The sequence below is a fragment of the Oryza sativa genome, chromosome 6, assembly GCF_034140825.1.
Source record: "Oryza sativa Japonica Group chromosome 6, ASM3414082v1".
NCBI classification, from domain to species: Eukaryota; Viridiplantae; Streptophyta; class Magnoliopsida; order Poales; family Poaceae; genus Oryza; species Oryza sativa.
In genome coordinates this window covers 13,378,713-13,397,490 of record NC_089040.1, presented here as the reverse complement: position 1 = coordinate 13,397,490, position 18,778 = coordinate 13,378,713, and the positions used below count along the sequence as shown (strand labels likewise).

General features: G+C 45.0%; 2 protein-coding genes and 1 long non-coding RNA gene across 3 annotated transcripts; 2 read left to right on the top strand and 1 right to left on the bottom strand.

Moving 5' to 3' along the window:
• The first annotated feature begins 6,987 nt into the window (after nt 1-6,987).
• Nucleotides 6,988-11,826, top strand: LOC4340930 (uncharacterized). Its single transcript, XM_015788294.3, has 3 exons — nt 6,988-7,520; nt 10,554-10,839; nt 10,945-11,826. Exons 1-3 carry the CDS (start codon nt 7,010-7,012, stop codon nt 11,621-11,623), a joined length of 1,476 nt encoding a protein of 491 aa, XP_015643780.1. The 5' UTR covers nt 6,988-7,009; the 3' UTR covers nt 11,624-11,826.
• LOC136356944 (uncharacterized) lies at nt 9,425-9,684 on the bottom strand. Its single transcript, XR_010742021.1, has 2 exons — nt 9,563-9,684; nt 9,425-9,522 (listed from the first exon to the last, which is right to left on the bottom strand). It is a non-coding gene; the product is annotated as an uncharacterized lncRNA (long non-coding RNA).
• Nucleotides 11,827-14,156: 2,330 nt separating the features above from the next.
• On the top strand, nt 14,157-16,335 carry LOC4340929 (protein BUNDLE SHEATH DEFECTIVE 2, chloroplastic). Its single transcript, XM_015786171.3, has 4 exons — nt 14,157-14,369; nt 15,046-15,121; nt 15,821-15,917; nt 16,025-16,335. The coding sequence occupies exons 1-4, from the start codon at nt 14,235-14,237 to the stop codon at nt 16,110-16,112; spliced, it is 396 nt and encodes a 131-aa protein (XP_015641657.1). The 5' UTR covers nt 14,157-14,234; the 3' UTR covers nt 16,113-16,335.
• The last annotated feature ends 2,443 nt before the right edge of the window (nt 16,336-18,778 follow it).

Genomic DNA, 18,778 nt, shown 5'->3' with positions numbered 1-18,778 from the left:
TGTGACTGAGTTCTGAAAGATTATGAGGCCTCACTCGTTAAGGCGACTTATATAGGCGCAAAAAATCGAGTGACACCTCTGACATGTGAACGTGGTGGGGTATGGTGGGTATGCCTGATTGGCACCGAAAGATACATGCATGATCGGCGCCGAAAGTTACATTGGTCGTATGCGCCAAATGGCAGGCAAATACTCGTATCACACGTGAATAAAGGAGGCTGCATCGGTGCGGCAGAAAGTAGTCGTGCATGCGCCGAAAGGTATCGTGCATGCGCCGAAAGGTATCGTGCACATATAACAACAACGTAGTCATTACACAAGCATACAGTACTGGAAAGTGAAGCAAGTAAACAAAGAGAAGACTGCTCTACTGGCCCTGCCCCGCGCCGCGACCACGCTTGGTCCTCCGGGCCTGTGCTCGCACGTGGTCCTGGGAGTAGGTGAAACGATCCAGTGGCACAGCACGGGTAGCACGAGTGTCCCGCGGAGGAGTGGCCTGCGCCTGGTCCTGCGTCTGCACCGGCGGTGCGCCTCCCAGCTGTGAGGGGCCGATGACGTCCTCTGTCAAGCCTGAAGCGAAGTCGAAGTCAGTGATGTCGAAGAGCAAGGTGGAAGGTAGCAAGCGGTCCGACGAGGTCCCAGCATGGTCCAGTGGTGGACCCTGACTCGACGTGCCGGCTGCCTGTGACGAAGTCCCGGTGTACTGCCAGAACTGCGCTGAGTGCGAGGTCGACACAGCTGCCTGAGACGCTGACCCTGCAGCCTGGGAGAAGTGGGCAGCCTGCGTCATAGCGAACTGGGCGAAACCTACACATCGACAACGGGACCCTTGTAAACTAAGACATAAAATGTATGTAAATTGATTGTCGAAGTAATGTTGTTTTTTTTAAGTACCTGTGGGGGGCACAACAGAAGGCCTAGCCGAGGAAGGTGGGGTGCTGAACGGTGCACGAAACCCTGAAGCAATCGGCAAGTGAAACGGCTCACTTATATGTGCGAGGCATGTACAGAAATAGTAATAAAAATAGAGGTCTCACAGCACGTAAAATTTGTTCGTAAATATTCGTAAAATTTGACGAAGAGAAAGACATGAAAACATAAAGGAATGGTGCGATGCAGGGTACTCACAGCACGAGCGAAGTCCTGGTCGCGGTGCCTGGCATAGAGGTCTCTAGTGCTCGCAACGTGGGGCTGCTGCTCCAAGGGAGCGAAGGTGACCCTAGTACGGGTGCGTGGCTGGTACCAGCGTAGGTAGGCCTGGTACGACTCCTCAGTGTGTGGCTCTCCCTCGTGGTCCACGACCTCCTCGGTTGCGAGCAACCAGTCCTCAACAAAAGTCGCCAACTTGGCGGGCCAGTCGCCAGCTGACTGCTGACCCTTGCGCGAGTACCTGCGAATTAATGTGTAATATTAGTGTGAAACGACAGATGTTACAAATTATTGTGAACAGGCAGATTTTAATGCAACAACGAGAAGCATAGTGCAAGATCTTACCGGTGAACAGCAGCTGGGACGGTGGTCGGAAATGGTACTGGAAAGGGCTGACGGAAGCCGAACTGCCGCATTACGCGGAAAGGGGCGTGAGGCTCAACGCAGATGTCGAAGACCATCGGAACCGTAGTCATCTAGTACGCCTGGTCCCTGGTGCAGAGTGTGGACAGACCCAATGGTGCACGAGCCTGGGTAGCCGCGGCACTGTAGGGCTCCCACACGACATCAGTCGGCAGAAGGCGGTCGAACTCCATAACAAACTCAGGATACGACCGCCTAACCTGGACGTGAGCCCATCGGCACTGCAATACGAGACGATCGATGTGATGTACAATGAACTTAGCAATTAACTTAACAATACAATAAGATCGATGCAACGTACCTGACGACGGCACTACAGAGTACCCATCGTAGGGTAGTCGACCTCTGGTCGCTCCTCGTACAGTGACTCCTCGTACGCGTGCTGGTCCACCTCAGGGCGGCCGATCGCAATCCTCTCAGCTACCCAGATAGAAAGAAAGAGAGGGCACCCACCAAAGGTCGCGCTGGGATCCGTCTTCGTGCAAGACTCACAAAGTGCCCGGTATAGAGCCGCCAACAACGCGGAACCCCAGCTCCACTAAGGCACCTCGCCTACCGTGGCGTCGGCGATGCTCCTGGCGTAGTGCACGAGTCCCTTGTCGACCGCGTGCCCGTGACCGCCACAGAACATCACCCAGCCAAAAAGCCAGAGCAAGTACGCCTCCAAACATCGGCTGTAGGAGTACTCGTCGGCCTCCGCCTGTAGCTGCTCAACCTGCAAGCCGTGGATAAAATGTTAGGCACCTGAACTGCGGACTAAATATGTAATACGATTGTCATTTCGGTACAAAAACACTCACGGTGAACTGAAGCAGCCACCTCTTCGTAGGTCCGGTGTTGCGGTGGTGTGCCAACGGCTCGAGCGGGAGGTGCGGTGCGCGCTGTACTAGTGCGAAACGTGCCGTCAGATCGTCCTACCAATCCATAGCCGTGGTCACTGGCCCAACAGCGTCTCCCGCGAGCGGTAGCCCCAACAAGTACGATACGTCCTATAGGGTAGGGGCTACCTCACCGCACGGCAAGTGAAAAGTGTGCGTCTCTGGCCTCCATCGATCGACCAAAGCTGCTAGGAGGGACCTGTCCACAGTCCATCGTCTGGCCGGGTCCGCGTCGCCGGCCGCAGCCTCCACCAGCCGACACATCGGTAGGAGGCCGGCCTCACGTAGCCTGCAATAACAAATTAATATGTCATTATAAAAAATATTACAGTGCAACTAACTTATAGTAAAACACTGTTCGTACCTCTCGACAAAGGAGTCGTGAACTGTGAGTAGCTCACCGCACGTCCGTGCCCGGAACGTCCCAAGCTGAGCCCCCTGCACCGCAGTAAGGTGAGACCGGTGTCGGTGATCTATCGCCGGGACCAACAACTGATGTGTATCCTGACGTGCCATCTCTGAAAAATATAGTGTTTCGTGTTAGAACAATTCAAAAAATAGTAACGTAAAACAAAAGATAACTTGCAAAATTATAAAATAGTAATAAAATCATGAGATTAATTATGTACAACAAGAGTACAGGCTATTTAAATATAGCAAACGTTACTAATGGTACATAACGATGACGTGCAATTTAACATATATGTAGAGTTCAATAATATAACATAACATTACGTGTCGAAGTCCGACATACATCAGCATACCTAAAGACGTTAGGCGCCTTAGTCCGACATTACATCACGAGACCTAAAGACATGACATGCCGAAGTCTGACATTACACGACGAAACATAAACACATCGATAAGTTCGAAACGAATTACAAGCAAATCCACATGCCGACATAGAACATAAGAACTACACCACGTAGCCAGACGTGGCACGACGACGCCTAGGACGTGGTCGAGTGGAGGTAGTGCCTTCACCCGTAGGGCGAGCTCCATCTGCTGCTGATCCTGATAGTCCTGCCTCCGCCGCACTTGGTTTCTCCTTGTCTTTAGGACAATGCTTGTAGGTGTGCCCATGTTCATCGCATTTGCTGCAACGCTTCACCATGCCAGCCTCCGACTCGTCCATATCGTTGCGGATGCGACGAGTCCTCCTCCTTCCAGCCTTGCCTCGGAGCTTCGATGGGTCAGGAATATTGAGTACTTCATCGTTAGTCTCTATGAACTCCCCAGCTATGCCGAACCCATAAATCTCGCCGCTCCATGTATGATATATTGCTTGCTTACTGAAGTATTGTGACACATATACTGCATCTGGTATGCCACACTCCGCTGCGGCAGCAATGACATGGGTGCATGGCCTGTGGTGCAGCTTCGGCTTTGCACAAGAGCAATGACATGTGTCGTCGGCTTTGAGAACACACTCCTGCTTCACTCTCTTGCGGTAGATACCCCTGCCTGCCTTATCTTGACATAGTATCTCAAACCTGTGCTGTTGGGTACCTTGCACTAGAGCTCGATGTTTCATGGCCTTTTTACGCAACTCCTCTAGCTTTTTCTGCATGAAAGCTCCAAACAAAATGCTGTTGTTCGGCATAGAGGGAAGAACTGCCTGGAACCGATCCCTAAAATACCTGCATGTCCCATGTAAAATGAACTCCACTATGCCAGCTAGTGGCAGTCCACGGACACCGCGCATCACCCAGTTGTAAACTTCTGCCAAATTTATTGTCATTATTCCATATCTAGCACCACCTGTGTCATACGCCTTGGCCCATTTCTCTTTTGGTTCATGCAGAATCCACTGAGAAAATTTCCGAATCTCCAATCCAGTTCTTCTAACCAATGTTGGACTATCCGTTGGGAGAGGTCCAAGAGCTTGAGGAGGGTCAGCAACGGCGGTCGATGGAGCCGCTGCACGCTGATCACTGCATTTGGCTGTCAACTCATCTAATCTCTTCCAAAGCTCATTGAATTTTTTCTCCTGGTTCTGATTGCACATCCTCTTGAACATGTTCATGAGCTCCTTGTTCTTGAATTGCTTGAAGAAATTAGCTCCCATATGACGCATGCACCACCTACTCTGTACATCTTCCCAAACACCGGGGTATCCTCGTTCCATACTCCCAAACTGCAACTCTTCTATCGCTCGCAGAATGCCAGCGTGCCTATCATGTATCAGGCACACATTTGGCCTCATACCAACAACTTTTGTTTTAACCAATTTCAGGAACCAGTACCAGCTGTCGGTATTCTCACTCTCAACAAAAGCAAATGCCAAGGGCAATACCTGATTGTTCCCATCTACCCCTATTGCTGTTAGTATCTGGCCCTGATACTTTCCTGTCAAGAATGTCCCATCAATGCAGAAAACAGGACGACAGTTCACGAATGCCATCTTGCATGCATGTAGAGCTAAGAACGCCCTTTGCAGCACACTCTTGCTAGGATGTTCAATTGAGGGGAATTTCTTCACTTCGTAAGAGCTCCCAGGGTTTCTTTCCTCGATAACACCAAGCAGGAGTGGCAAATTGTCATACGAGGCTTCGTAAGTTCCAAATCTCATCTCTATTATTTTCTGTTTGGCCCTCCAGGCCTTGGCATAGCTAATAGTATACTTGTATGTCTCTTCGATGTGTCGGATTATTGACCTTGGTTCATATGTGAGATTATCGATGACATGCGCATACATCTCAGATGCAACAAATGCACAAGTAATGTTCCTGTGGTATTTCTGAACACCAGGTAGAAAACATGTATGCTTGGTAATGACTGACACTGTCCAATAATCCTTCCATTTCCCCTTATACGCGTGCACTCTCCAGGGACAACCATCTTTTTCCTTAACACACCGAACTTCATATTGCGACCGGTTCGACTTGGCAACCCAAAACTCTCTATGAAGTGACACTGCAAAATGTTTTACCACCTCCTTCATATCTTCTGCTCTACTATAAATCGCTCCCTGAATAACCTCATTTTCTTTGTACTCCCATCTCACACTATCCTCTTCAGAGACGATCAGCCCAGAAAAATCCTCACTAGCCCATTCTGCTGGATTAATATCCGTCTCATCATCTGACGAATCACCTTCCTCTACACGCTTGTTGTCAGAATCCTCCTTCTCCATTTCATCCACAATGGCACCGACAGTCTCCCCCTCGTCGGCCACTCCACCTAGTTGAATGCCCACTGGAGCTACTACGCCCCCGTCCTCTCGTGCGTTGACCTCCTCCACAGAAGTCTCGTTTACTTCAGCACTTGGTCCCTCGCCATCATCCATGTTCATCTGCACACCTGGATCCTTTGGGTGAACAAACAGAACCAAAGCTAGAGGCCACCCGCGTTGCAATGCATTTTCCAAATACCATCTCCACACTCGAGAGTTTTGAACTGGCATTAGTTCCCAATAAAAACCCTCAGTTGCCCGACTTACTATAACATTGATTGTTATGTCACTTGTATGTGGATCAACTCTCAAGCCCCTCATTAACCATCCTTTTATAGAAGGTACACTCCTCTCAGCCGGTCTATCAATTCCCCTTTCTGATACAATAAAATCTGACAGATCTACCCCAGTTGGCCCGTAACGGACGTTTCCTGGTCCATGGTAAACTTGGAATATTTGTTTGTTCGACATATCTGTCAACGAAATAACTAGATCATATTACTCTTTCATGCAATAAACATCTACAACGTAATATCTTCTTGTGTAAGCCAATGCAACGGTAATGTATTGATTCCAAACTAGCAGATCTACGTAGTTACCGATATCTACAATACGCACTTCTAGATTAGTACAACTAAAACCCTAAAAATATAATGCATTTATTCAAACAAATTTTTAAAGAATACACACTATTTAACTCAATAGTCACATATAGGATCTATGAATATTACCTGAAATCGGCGTCTGAATCCGGCAGGGCTTCGCCCCTTCTTCTCTTCTCTTCCCCTCTCTTCTTTTTTTTTCACTGGAATTGAGGAGAGAAGAATGAGGGCTGGGGGCTGGGCAGCAGGCCTTTTATAGGCAGCGAGGCCTGCCGCCCGGCCAGAGGGCGGCAAGGGGCCGCTTGCAAAATAGTCTGCCCCGACTGGCTTTTTTGCATTCGGGCCCCTTGCCGCCCCACCAGAGGGCGGCAAGGGTTTTCCTGCAAAAAACCCTCCCTCCGTCACCGCCCGTTCCTCCCCCGTTTGCCACGTCAGCTTGCCGCCCCAGAGGTGGGCGGCAGGGTCTATTTTTATAATTTTTTTGGCCGATAGATTATTTCTGTAAATATTTTTTAAAAAAATCTAAAACCCAAAAAAAGTCGGTTCTTGGGGGCTTTTGAGCCCATAACCATGGTACTCTGAATGGCCTTAAGAAATTCTCTCTCCAATGTCATTTTTGTGAATCCAATTTTTTTTAAAAAAAGGTATTTTCCAAACCTAGCAATGGCAAATAGTTAAATTTCCAATTTTCTCTCGGGCCTATTGGGCTTTTGGCTAGTCGAACCCTAGAAACGCCGCAACACCCATCGCATTCCATTCCGAGAGTCAGAGTCTCAGAGAAGATGCGGCCCCGCGGCAGAGGAGACGACGTCGACGAGGAGGAGGAGGAGGAGGAGGAGGCGGTGGACTACTCTCCCCACCGGAGCGAGCTGGAGCCGGAGCCGGAGCCGGAGTCCGAGACCGACGCCGACGCCGACGCCGCGCTGCAGCCGCCGCCGCCTCCCCCCGCTCGGGCCCCCCTCAGCAGCCTCGTCGTCAAGCCCTCGCCGCGCGAGGGGGACGGCGCCTCCTCCTCCTACCCGGATGCCGCCGCGGCAGCGGCGCGCTCGTCCCCGACCCCCGCCGCCGGTGCGCCGGGCCGCCATCGCGGGTCCTCGCTCCCCCGCCGACGGCGCGACCTCTCGCCGCCGGAGAGGGAGAGGCGCCGCTCGCCCCCGCCGCCGCTGCTGGCTAGGAGGCGTCCTCCTGGGAGTCCGCCGCCACAGCGTCGCCGCTTGAGCCCGCCACCCACGCGCCGCCTGACGCCGCCTGATTTCCAGCCTCGGCACCCGCGCCCCTACCACGAGCTGCAAGGTCTGTTCAAAACCCTAGATTCCCCATTTATTTTTTAAATTATTTTTTTAGCGTTCTCTGCTGTTATGTCCCTCGTGAATGGTGTATATGGACGTAAAATTATTTGTGCTGTGCTACCGCAATTTACATGCCATGGTTTATTTCTGTTTGTGGACTAGATGATTTAATATAAACTCAAATGCTGGTACACGAGATATTTATGATTCCCTATCCAAGATCTCGACCATTGAGAGCTATCTGATTATATGTATGATGATGCATGTATAATCTGACTTGTTTATTGGATTTACTAGTTTCTTGTTTCGATGAAAGAGTTTCTTTGTGTTAGGTACCAGAAAGCTTGATTTTAGCATATGAACTGTCTATTGAGCTCCCCTGGTTGGTCATCTAGGTGCGGTTGTTTCCGCCTAGGTCGTAAAGTAGTTGGGATCTTGGGCTGGCATGTTTCATGGCTGGTTGTCAAACTGTCAAAACTATCTCCTTCTTAATACAAAGATGCACAAATCTTTTGTGCATTCCTTCAAAAAAAACTATGTCTATTGAAAATATGCCTCAGACAGTGTGCAAGTCTGGAGCTACCTATTCATTAATCAATTACACAACTTATGTGTGCCCTAGATATGTTATCAATTTATCACTTATTTATTTCGAGCAATTAGTTGTTGTAAACTGTAATTTTCTTATGTGCGCTCCAATTCGACGATAGTTGTTGTAGCTGAAAGAAATTCTCTTTCTGGTATCTGTGCCTCACTTGCAATATCACAGATGATTCCTCATTGACAAGTGCCATATATAACTTGGGCAAAGATCTCTTTAGCATTAATTTATTCGCTTTGTATTGTTTTCCCTATATCACCACAGATATATATTGTTGGGTTTGAGCAGTTGATTGCATAAAATGCTTCTTTTTGTGATCATTCAACAGGAGTTAAATCACTATGTTCAGATATTTTTGTCTGCATTTGATTGATTTAGGTTTTTATTCGTTGTGACGTTGTCATCACTCATCACCAAATATAATGTGTGATTTTTTTCTACTTTATCATATCCTTGTTTTCTTTTCTTTCATTTTTAAATCAAGTGGTATGTTCAGTATGACATAACCAACATTTCACCGCACTTCCTGAAGTTCAATTCTGTCTCCTCCTTTGATGTACTAGCTAAATAGTTTTGTTACATATAGGCCTATTATGTTGGAAATGTTTTGTTTTCATCTTTGAATCCTCTTATCTAGAAAAATAATGAACAGAATGTGGATGTATAAACCTTCCTGACATGCTTCAAGAAATTATAGATATTTTCTAATTGTTTGCTGGCTTGGATGTTCAGTGTAATGGCCAAGCACTGCAAGCTCCACTAAATATCAAAGGGAGTGTGGAATTTGCTGTTCTTTAACAGTATCCAACTTGGCTGGCTAGGGTGACGTTGCTTTTCAAGATGGGATATTAGTGATGATGCTTTACAATATTGGCTGCTTGATGATTTAGTTTTGTTTTTGGCATCTATTCTGCTTGTGCGCTGATGCAATTTTATATGTGAAAAGCAACTATCTGCAATTAGTAAATCCTGGATATGTTGGAGGTATAATGGTAGCAAGACAATGAAGGGCTGAGATGGACTTGAGGTGTATCTATGCAGTTGTGGTTTACAGTCTCCAGATTCAGGGTTATCCAATAACTATGAGTACAAGTTTGATGAAGTTAACTTGAAACAGGGATATCAAGTAACGCTGTTGGCATAAACATGAAAAGTTGTACCTTGCTGCCATCGGATTGTTAGTCTTGACCAACTCCATATGAGCTTCTCTAGATAAAGGAGTTGAGATTGACTTGACATAGATTGGGGAAGCTGTGGTTTAAATGCTAGTGTTTTGGGATTGCCTTGTAAGTTAATTTGGGTAATGGATATGGAGAGACTTACGATGTGAACAGGAGAAGTTATCCCTTGCTGCAAACAATTGTCAGTACAGGCCAGCTCCTTGTTTGAGTGCTTGTGAGTTGACCTTGTGGTTGCATAATGATGATGAGTGCTTGTGAGTTGACCTTGTGGTTGCATAATGATGATAAGTGACAGGGTCTGTTTTGGATGTAGGATTGGATCAGTACAGGCTTTTGCTGATCATCTTCCCAACATGTTGTGGGGATGGGGCACAGTTGTTGAGAAAGAAGGTACCTGGATGATGCAAAGAATAGTTTTGAACAAATCAGTGAGAAGTACTGTCGATTTCTTGAACTGAAAAGATTATCTGGCATAAGGGATTTCCATATTGCCTGGATGAACCATCTCATTTCTCTTTGTGGGGAATTGGTATTTCATTGTCTAAAGACTACTTTTCTCCAGGACCTTATGTTTAAGTATGGTCAGGAGAAAATTGAAATGGATAGGCAACTAAGTAACCTTTGAGGAAAAGATTTGGTAAAGAGTAGCATAGGATGTTTGTTGCAATGCTACTTTTTTACTCTTCACATAGGATCTTTCCTTTAGCTCTTTGTGGAGGATTTAGCTAAGTAAAACATGATAAGGTCACACAACCTTATCTGAAGCGATGTCAAGGGAGAAGCTACCTTATTGTGTGACGGCATGGTTTTACCAATTGAGATACTATTCACAACCTACACCGATTGAGTTCTTTGGGCATAAGAATTGACCGGTTGAATGTTTGAGATGCCTTTTGACCTTACATGACACTGGGGATTTTATTATGACACAAGGAAATAATATTTTCCTTAGAAGCATCAAATTCCAGCCCCTGGATGTATAGTTATTAACTACATGTTCTGAACCATGGAGAGAGGTTATTTTGTTTTTTGGGTTGAGCTGCAGTTACAAGGGTATGAGCTAATCTTAAGAAATGCTTGCCTCATCAATAAACTTTTGGTGTGTGGATAGTAACTATGTTGAAACTTGAAAGTGGTTCTCCGGAAGGGGTTGCCTATTTCAATCCAATGTGGCTGGTGTAAGAATTTCTTTGCTTGATAGTACTCTTTAATGTCCGCTAATACTTATTTTGAACTGTTATTACTTCCTTTTCAGGATATGGCATGCATGCAGGCCTTTCACCTCAGCGCCAACACAGACCAGAAAACAGAAATTTTGATGATACTTTTGGTCCACGTTATGCTCATGGATATCAAGGTGGTGGTAGAGGAGTCGCGAGGTTCCGGGATGGTTCTCCACCATATGGAAGAGGAGGCAGATCATATGGGAGGGGCTCTGGTGCTCCTGGAAAGGAGTTCATTAATATTGATGGAGAATATGTTCACAGGAATGATCCAAATCTGTCGCCAAGAGAAGGCGATTGGATATGCCAGAATCCCAAGTATGTCATTTTTTTTATCTTATCATTTTTGTAAATGTTTTCTTCTGAATGTCTTCTCTAGTTTCTTAAATCTTCTTTGAAATTTGTTGTTGCTTTTTATTTCAGCTGTGGAAATCTTAATTTTGCTCGGCGAACTCACTGTAACAACTGCAACAAGTATCGCTATTCACGAGAAGTATGTGAGCCTGGCCACAGTCCTCACAGAGATTACGTCAATCCTCCACGTGGACCTGCAAGGAATCTTGGTCCAAGTGATCGGGCCCCTCCAAGAGAGATGGCCAGGTACGGGTCACCACCCCGTGGTTGGGGAAGTGACCCTAAGGGTTATCCAGCTCGATCACCTCCAGATCATGCAGGACGGTATGCAGATCCAGTGCAAAGGGAAAGAATGGGCTTCCGTGGTGATTGTCAGTTGAGGGACCGTGTAAAGCATGACTGGTCTTCAGCTGAAGACTACAACCCAAGGGAGCGCCCACATGATATGTATCTTGAGAGGAGTCGGCGACGATCAGTGTCTCCTCGGGATAACTGGGGGCACAATATGCGGGACCGGAGCAGATCCCCTGCAGGAGGCAGGCTGAAGGGTTCTTTCACAGGTGGAGGTCGACCAGACTTGTATGCTGATCCCTATGCAGGGAGGGGGCGACCCAACAATTTAGATGATGTCCGTGGCCGTGGCCGTGGCCGTGGCCGTGGTTACATACCTGGAGGTGCTACATACCTAGGCAAGGGTCGAGGTGACAGGCGTGCTGCTCCCAGTAGTAGGAATGATGGAAGCTATTAGATCATCATAGTCTTATTGCATGACCATCAAACAATCTAGTTAAGGTAGCTGTTGAAGCAAGATGTAGCTTGTAATATTAAGATTTCCCGTACTGTCTTGAACTATGATATTACATTTGCATCTTGTATGGACATACAGTGAATGTACGGTCACTTGGTCAACATTTTGCTGCTCGACGTAAATGTTGATGCGTTTGACATTAATCGGTTCTGTAGAGATGACCAATTCATTTGATTATTCATGCTTCGGATCATTGAGTTCCCATGAGCTGCTTGGGTTGTTTGGCCATGTTGGACTGCCGATTCTTCTTGAGCATCACAATTTATTACCTGAAGGCTAACCTTGTTTCTCGGTTACAATTCCTGGTGGTATAACATTTTGCTGGCAGCCAAATTGTAGTATCAGTATCTCAGATGCCCACCTTTTTTTTTTAATCTGTTTGGCATGGTATTGTCAGGTACTGGAAGATAGCAATGAAGTGCGCTCGCTGGATATTTGGATGGGACCAAACATCAAAGGGGAGAGCAATATTTGTCAAGCATTGCTGAGGCGCATTATTGCTTTAGCAGCTAGTAAGGACTTGCCTCATTAACCTCATTCAAAATGATCCAGCAACTATCTCATAATAGTGCGTCGTAAAAAACATGTAAAAAGGACAGCAGTGACTTTAAACGAACATTACACCTTCATTTCGACTCTGATTTGGGAAATTTTATATCGTCACCTTTCAAACACATCAAACTTGATTCTAGATCGACGAGAATCGTCGAAATAAGGCTTAGGCCTTAGACCTTGTAATAGATAAGGCTCATACCGGAAGTGCTTCTCTCCACCTCCATGAACTTGAACACATATGTAGCCTTAGCCTTATGTTTCCTCTATAAATATACATCATCTAAAACAATTGGATTTTGTCTAGTTGAATTTTGTATGCGATACACCTTATCTCTAGTCCTCGGTTGTTTAGTTGAGGAGTAATTTAGAACCCCCAATAATTGTTGTGTAGATTTATCTGGTTGGTTAGATGTATCACTTCAATCACATCTATTTATTTGTGCTTTATTACTATTCACAATATTCAGATTATATCTTAGCTCACTATTGTAATGTTCTCTTGTTTGCACTTTAGAAATCATCAAATGCATGTCATGGTTGGTACAACGTCATTTTCGGTGTAGCGATTGCATGGTGTCTTGCAGTCTTGTACTTGTTTTAGTTAATAGCCACTTTCCAAACATCACATTTGATCAAAGCGAGATTTATCCTCTCACCAAAAGATCGTGCCAAAAGAGAAAGCTTCATGACATTAAAATGTGTGTGCCTGCACCGATGTGTCAATCCATGAGGACGGCTGCCTGGCATCGTTCCACATATAGGTGGGGGTGTGCACTTCCTGTACGTGAGCAAGTGCGCAAGTCACAACGCCGTTGTACTTACGTTGTGCCCCCTTGCGATGGCGTAGCAAATCATTGTGATTTATTACGTCTTCTCTTCTTTGTTGTTATCTTTATTTAAATGTTTTGTGCACAAAGCACTTGATTACCATGGAAATTATGGACAACAAGAGAGTATTACATGTGTATTTTTATCACAGGGGAAGACAATTTCAGAGGTGGCAATCAAGCAGTGCCTAGTACTACTGAGTGAGTTGACAAAAGAATCTTTGCTTTGATTTTTCACTCTCCTACCACAAAGTACAAACCCTCCAGACGGGTGGCATGGCCCCCGATCCCTATTCCCCGGCGGGGAATTCCTCTATTAGGGTGAGCTAACGGGGTGAATTCATCCCCCTTGGGGCCGGAAACAGCCAGAATCAAGGTCCATCGGGTGGGCCGGGGTCGGAAGCTTTCCACTAATCCCGGCCCCATATCCCCATGGGCCCCCCGAGATATGTTGGGTCATGAGAAAGTACCATGCCATATACTCCGAAATAATAGCCCAACAGCAATATGTATACCGAAGGTCCCTCAACTTGTCATCGAGTTACAAAATCATCCCCAAACCGCAAAACTCAGATATATGACAACCCTCAACTTACAAAACCGTTCATTTTTTTCATTTTAGGTCCTTTAGTTTTGAAACCGATTTCAACCGACGTGGCGGCTGAGTCGGCGTGGGCCCCACATGTTAGTGTGGCCACAACATCTCTCTTTTTCACCTCTTCTCTCCCTTCATCATCTCTCTCCCTTCTCTGCTCTGCAAGGCCCGCAGTGCTTGGGCGGTGGGCGGCGGTGATGGCGGCTATGGGCGACGCGGCGCTGGGGAAGGGGAGGGGGAGGAGCTGGAGCAGGAGGCCGACGCAGAGGAAGACGAGTGCGCGGCGGCCGATGACGCGAACGGCGGCGGCACAGAGGAGGGTGGCAACGTGGATGGGGATGGGGGCGGAAGGTTTTCTTCACACCGGGGACGGGGACGGGATGCCAGCCCCGTTGCCTGTGATGGATCTTCCTGCAAAACCGCACTTCCGAAGGGGTGACTCTGCAAGGAAGGTTTTTGCCTCCTTTTGTTTTGCGTCTCCTTATCAGAGTGGATTGGCCTCCACTTCCCTTTTGGCCGTCCATCTCTCCTCTCCTCGCTCTCGCTCGCTCGCTCTCTCGCTCGCTGCTCCCAAATGGCGGCCACCTCGAGCCTCACGGCGACCGCCGCCTCCCCTCCGCTCCTCCTCAAACCCGCCCCTTCCCCGCTCGCTGCCTCCTTTCTCCGGCCCGTCTCTCGCTTCTCCAGGTTCCAGTCCGTCAAGACCAAGGTCTGCAAACTCCTACTCTGCCTCTTTGCCCTTTCGTCTCTGTAAACGTTTTGGCTTATATCATATCTCCTCCTCTGTTGATTTTCCTTTTTTTAATTGAGTACTAGCACTAGTACACTGATTGACCACATAATAGGGTGGTGATGATTCAGTTGAACTTGGTTGAGCATGTGGCTGATGAATTGCCCACAGGTTGTAGTAGGAATTGATGGATTTGGAGAGGAACCCTTGTCTAGGTGTATCTGATGTTTTCTCTGTATTCACATATTAAAACTTTGTGCAGAACATGGATGATTTTTTTCACTTTTATCCTTCGTTTTCTGTCATGTAGAGTAAAGGCAAAAATATTTTGACAGTGGAACAGATTCCATATATTTTTCTTCATTGCAAAGAGAAATTTATGTGACAATTGCAAAACTTTCTTCGATTTTGACAGTATAAATAGTACAACTTGACGTTGATAATATCCATCTTCTGCACAATAATATGTAGTATACAAGAACAACATTTTAGTCTGCCACAGAGAAATATGATCGCATGATTAAGTTGTCGCATAAACTTCTCATTTATATCCCCCCTTATTTTACATATGGAATGAGCGAGCAATATGTTTACAAGTTTTTAGTTCTCTTTCTTTGTTTTATCTTCTAATGTTTTAAAGTGTTCATCTACACAGGCCACAGAAAATGATCAGACCGAAAAGAGTCCTCCGAAGGGAAGCAGCCTTGTCTGCCAGGACTGCGAAGGAAACGGTGAGTTTCCTTTTGTCTAAAATTAGTAGAAGTAGAGGTTCTTCAAAGTTACATGTTTTAATTTTCATTTTGTGTCCACTATATGCATGTACTGTTCTAAGTCTGTTAGCTCATTATCTGAATTATTGAAAGTGGAGACAATATAACTGTAGTGGAAATTAGTTTGAAACCCTCCGGACCGTTCTATTGTTTCCTGATTGGGTTTGGACTCTTTTCACAGTGGATTTCCTCAGTGCAGAAACTGTCAAGAAAACCCTGTAGGTGTTACACAAAAGGGTTGATTGTGTGTTCTGTTACTTGTTCCCACAATACTTATAGCACCGATTTTTTTATACTCTTACCATAAAAAAATTTGGATTTTGTTTGAAATTTGATAATTTGTGATCTAGAATTCAACTCTACGCGTCGACAGAGAGGTTGGCCATTGTATTTTGTTGGGGCACTTGCTAAAATAGTTATGTGCTTCCTTACAGTGTGAGAAACGAAAACATCTTACACAGAAGGTGTAGTTGTACTGTTAACTGCTATCTAATGTCCAAAATGATAAAAGTCTTCTCTTGTATTATTGACCAGTATGAGTACAATCATCCTCTGAAGCAACTTCCTTGTAATTTCTCGAAGTACAATAATCTTACATTGTGTCAATTTGTGTCAGCCATGTTTTGGTTGTAACTTGTAACTCTCATGGTAAAATAACAGGTGCAATAGTGTGCAACCAGTGCAAGGGAGATGGGGTGAATTCTGTCGATCACTTCAACGGCCGATTTAAAGCTGGAGCATTATGCTGGCTTTGCAGGTAGAAAGAAATCTTGGCCCATTACAAGTAGTTGATTAAGCATACATCTCAATTAGAATTACGTCATATTTATGTTTTCTTATGCAAATTCATTCAAAATTATACAGAGGAAAGCGGGAAATCTTGTGCGGTAGCTGCAATGGTGCTGGCTTCTTAGGTGGATTCATGAGTACTTCCGATTCAACTGCAGAGTAGTGTGAATGGTTTATATTCTTCTTTTGGTTTGTGTTTGTATTTTGTATTTGAGCAATTTTGAGGAATCTGTAATATTTCCACTTTGTGTCATCTTGAACAATTTGTGCTCCAGGATTGGGGCAATTTCAGGCACCAAAGCGTATAACTCTGTATTATGTCACTACTAGAAGTATCTTATTGCTCTCAGCCTCTCATAACGAAAGAAACTTAGTTTGGGAACTTATTATGATGAATATTAATTTGTACTGTGTTTTCATGTGGCGTAAACATGGGAAGTTGGGAACCCAGCCACAATTTGGATTGTGCAAATTCCTTTATGACATTGAAAGCTCTTAAAATTTGTTTATGCAATTAAGTACAATATTTACATGTCATGCATACTAAAACTTGATCTCTCTCTCTCTCTCTCTCTCTCTCTCTCTCTCTCTCTCTCTCTTTGTGGGACATGACTGATTATATTAAAGATGACATTATAACCCTTTCTTACGATTAGAGGAAACAAAAGATATGTAAAAAAAAAAGGATCAACATGTAAAGTAAATCCCACACCACCACTTTGAATTACTACAAAAGTTTATCTAGGGTTTACTCTAGCACATGTAAAGTAAATGAAATAACATCGGACACTATTTTCAATCTTCATTCCCTGACGAAACAGCAAACCGGCGCAATTGAGCAAGCCGGTAATCCGGACCCTAAGAATTAAATTTTATCAAGAAAAAAGTCCAAATATCATCCTAAACTTTAGATGAAAGTTTATCTAGCACGCTAAACTTTAAAACTGGATGTCCAACCCCCTGAACTTTCCCATGCCATCTATACTACCCCCTAAGGTGGTTATGGATGATGGTTTTGCATATTTTGGAAGCTTAAACTAACAATTTCAAAAAAACTAAAATAGCATATTTGCATATCATCAGTTATAAGTCATCAATTTATTATTATACAGTGATATCATATTGTTATTATGTTGGTACTTATTTGTAAGTGAGAGCTAATGAGGAGAAAAAAAAAGAAAGATTTAAGTCCAAAGTATGTGACATGTGATCAAACTCATCCAACTTATATATAAATTAGATAAAAACCACTATGCAAAACCATCTTATTATATAAACGATATTATAAAGTTTAGGGGGTTGAATGTCCGGTTTTAAAGCTCAGGGTGTTAGATGAACTTCCACCCAAAGTTTAGGGGATTATTTTGACTTTTTCCTTTCATTAAAGGATAACAATTAAAAAAGGTAATATTTCATTACAATAAATATGACAAATTCCTAGGTTCTCTAACATCCAATTAAAATATAGCATGTTTGTCAGGGTTATGGATACCATATACTTAGTAGTAGTTGACTAAATCTCGGCAGGACCCACCACATACCATGTTTTATACGAAAACAACCTTCGGATATAGGAGGAGTTCCGCATAAGGAAGGATGAATAGAGTTCTACATGGAAACGACAAGGACTACTCGGATTGTATCCATATTGGTTTCCCTAGTTCTACTTGGACAAGAGGACACCTATGGATATAAATACAAGGCCCCCTAGAAGGAGAGGGGAGACAGAACAATAGATCAAGACACAAGGTCAACATACAAGCCAACATGCGCCAAGACAAGACGCCGGATATCGACTTCAGAGATAAGCATGGCTAGTCCCCTACGATGTCTACGGATACTGTCAGGAGAGACATAGCGCTGTCTTTGATCTCGCCGGATGCGGATTCGAGAAGGAAGGCTACCCTGTTGTCGACTACGAGTCAACATTTCATACCACTAAGTCGACAACAGTTAGATAAGCTACCCCAAATATTGTACTGGTGTGATTATGCTGAATAAGAGCAACGACTGGCTTCGGCCAACAGGAGTATGGTTATTACCTGACAATTCAGGGGCCCGAACCTATATAAAAATCCTCGTCCACATCTCTTTTATTACAATCTCGCATATATCCTAGTACCAACGATCCCCATACTATGCAAATACCAGAATCGCGACATAAAACGTCGACAGTGGCGCATCAGGTAGGGGATCTTTTGGTGCTTCAAGGTTTCGACGAGATGGGTTTAAGAGATGGATTCTCCAATAACAAGCTACTCGATGACTTCGGCTGTGAGGAGATCTAACCCGACCAGAGTACGTCCCCCGACGGAATCGGAACCATCTTCGTCGAGGAGAGCTACTGTGTCGGCAGCATCCAAGAGCAATACGATACCGATTCCTCCACGTGTGCGGCATCGACTTGTGTGAAGAATCGGCTGGCTGAGTCGAGGAGAAGTCGGCATCAATCTCCACCAAGCAAAACGAGCACCGGGGAGCTAGATCCAATCCGGCGTGGATCTGTTCGATCATTGGTGTAAATTCTAAGTCGGATTGGAGGACTTCTCATGTTTGCTATAGGATCCAATCTCTAGGCAGCACCCTGGTTGTTTGTTCCGACGACATGGCAAATGGATCAATTAAAGGACCAAAATACAAGGTGCTTACACGGGGGACAGTACCATGCATGCAGAAGCACGGTAAGGTATTTAGTAGATTGATTTCGTAAATTAATCTACTAATTTTGTAGATACATCCGGCATGTATCTACAAAGGTACGCAATATTTTATATGAAATTTATCATACCTATTTTTCAAGATCATACAATATTGTTAGATCAATAATTT

Excerpts from the sequence above, each read along its gene's own strand:
- LOC4340930 (XM_015788294.3), top strand. The coding sequence starts at position 7,010 with ATGCGGCCCCGCGGCAGAGGAGACGACGTCGACGAGGAGGAGGAGGAG. Across the intron at positions 7,521-10,553 it reads CCCCTACCACGAGCTGCAAG|GATATGGCATGCATGCAGGC; the intron begins GTCTGTTCAAAA and ends CTTCCTTTTCAG. Across the intron at positions 10,840-10,944 it reads TGGATATGCCAGAATCCCAA|CTGTGGAAATCTTAATTTTG; the intron begins GTATGTCATTTT and ends TTTTTATTTCAG.
- LOC4340929 (XM_015786171.3), top strand. The coding sequence starts at position 14,235 with ATGGCGGCCACCTCGAGCCTCACGGCGACCGCCGCCTCCCCTCCGCTC. Across the intron at positions 15,122-15,820 it reads CCAGGACTGCGAAGGAAACG|GTGCAATAGTGTGCAACCAG; the intron begins GTGAGTTTCCTT and ends GTAAAATAACAG. Across the intron at positions 15,918-16,024 it reads GCATTATGCTGGCTTTGCAG|AGGAAAGCGGGAAATCTTGT; the intron begins GTAGAAAGAAAT and ends AAAATTATACAG.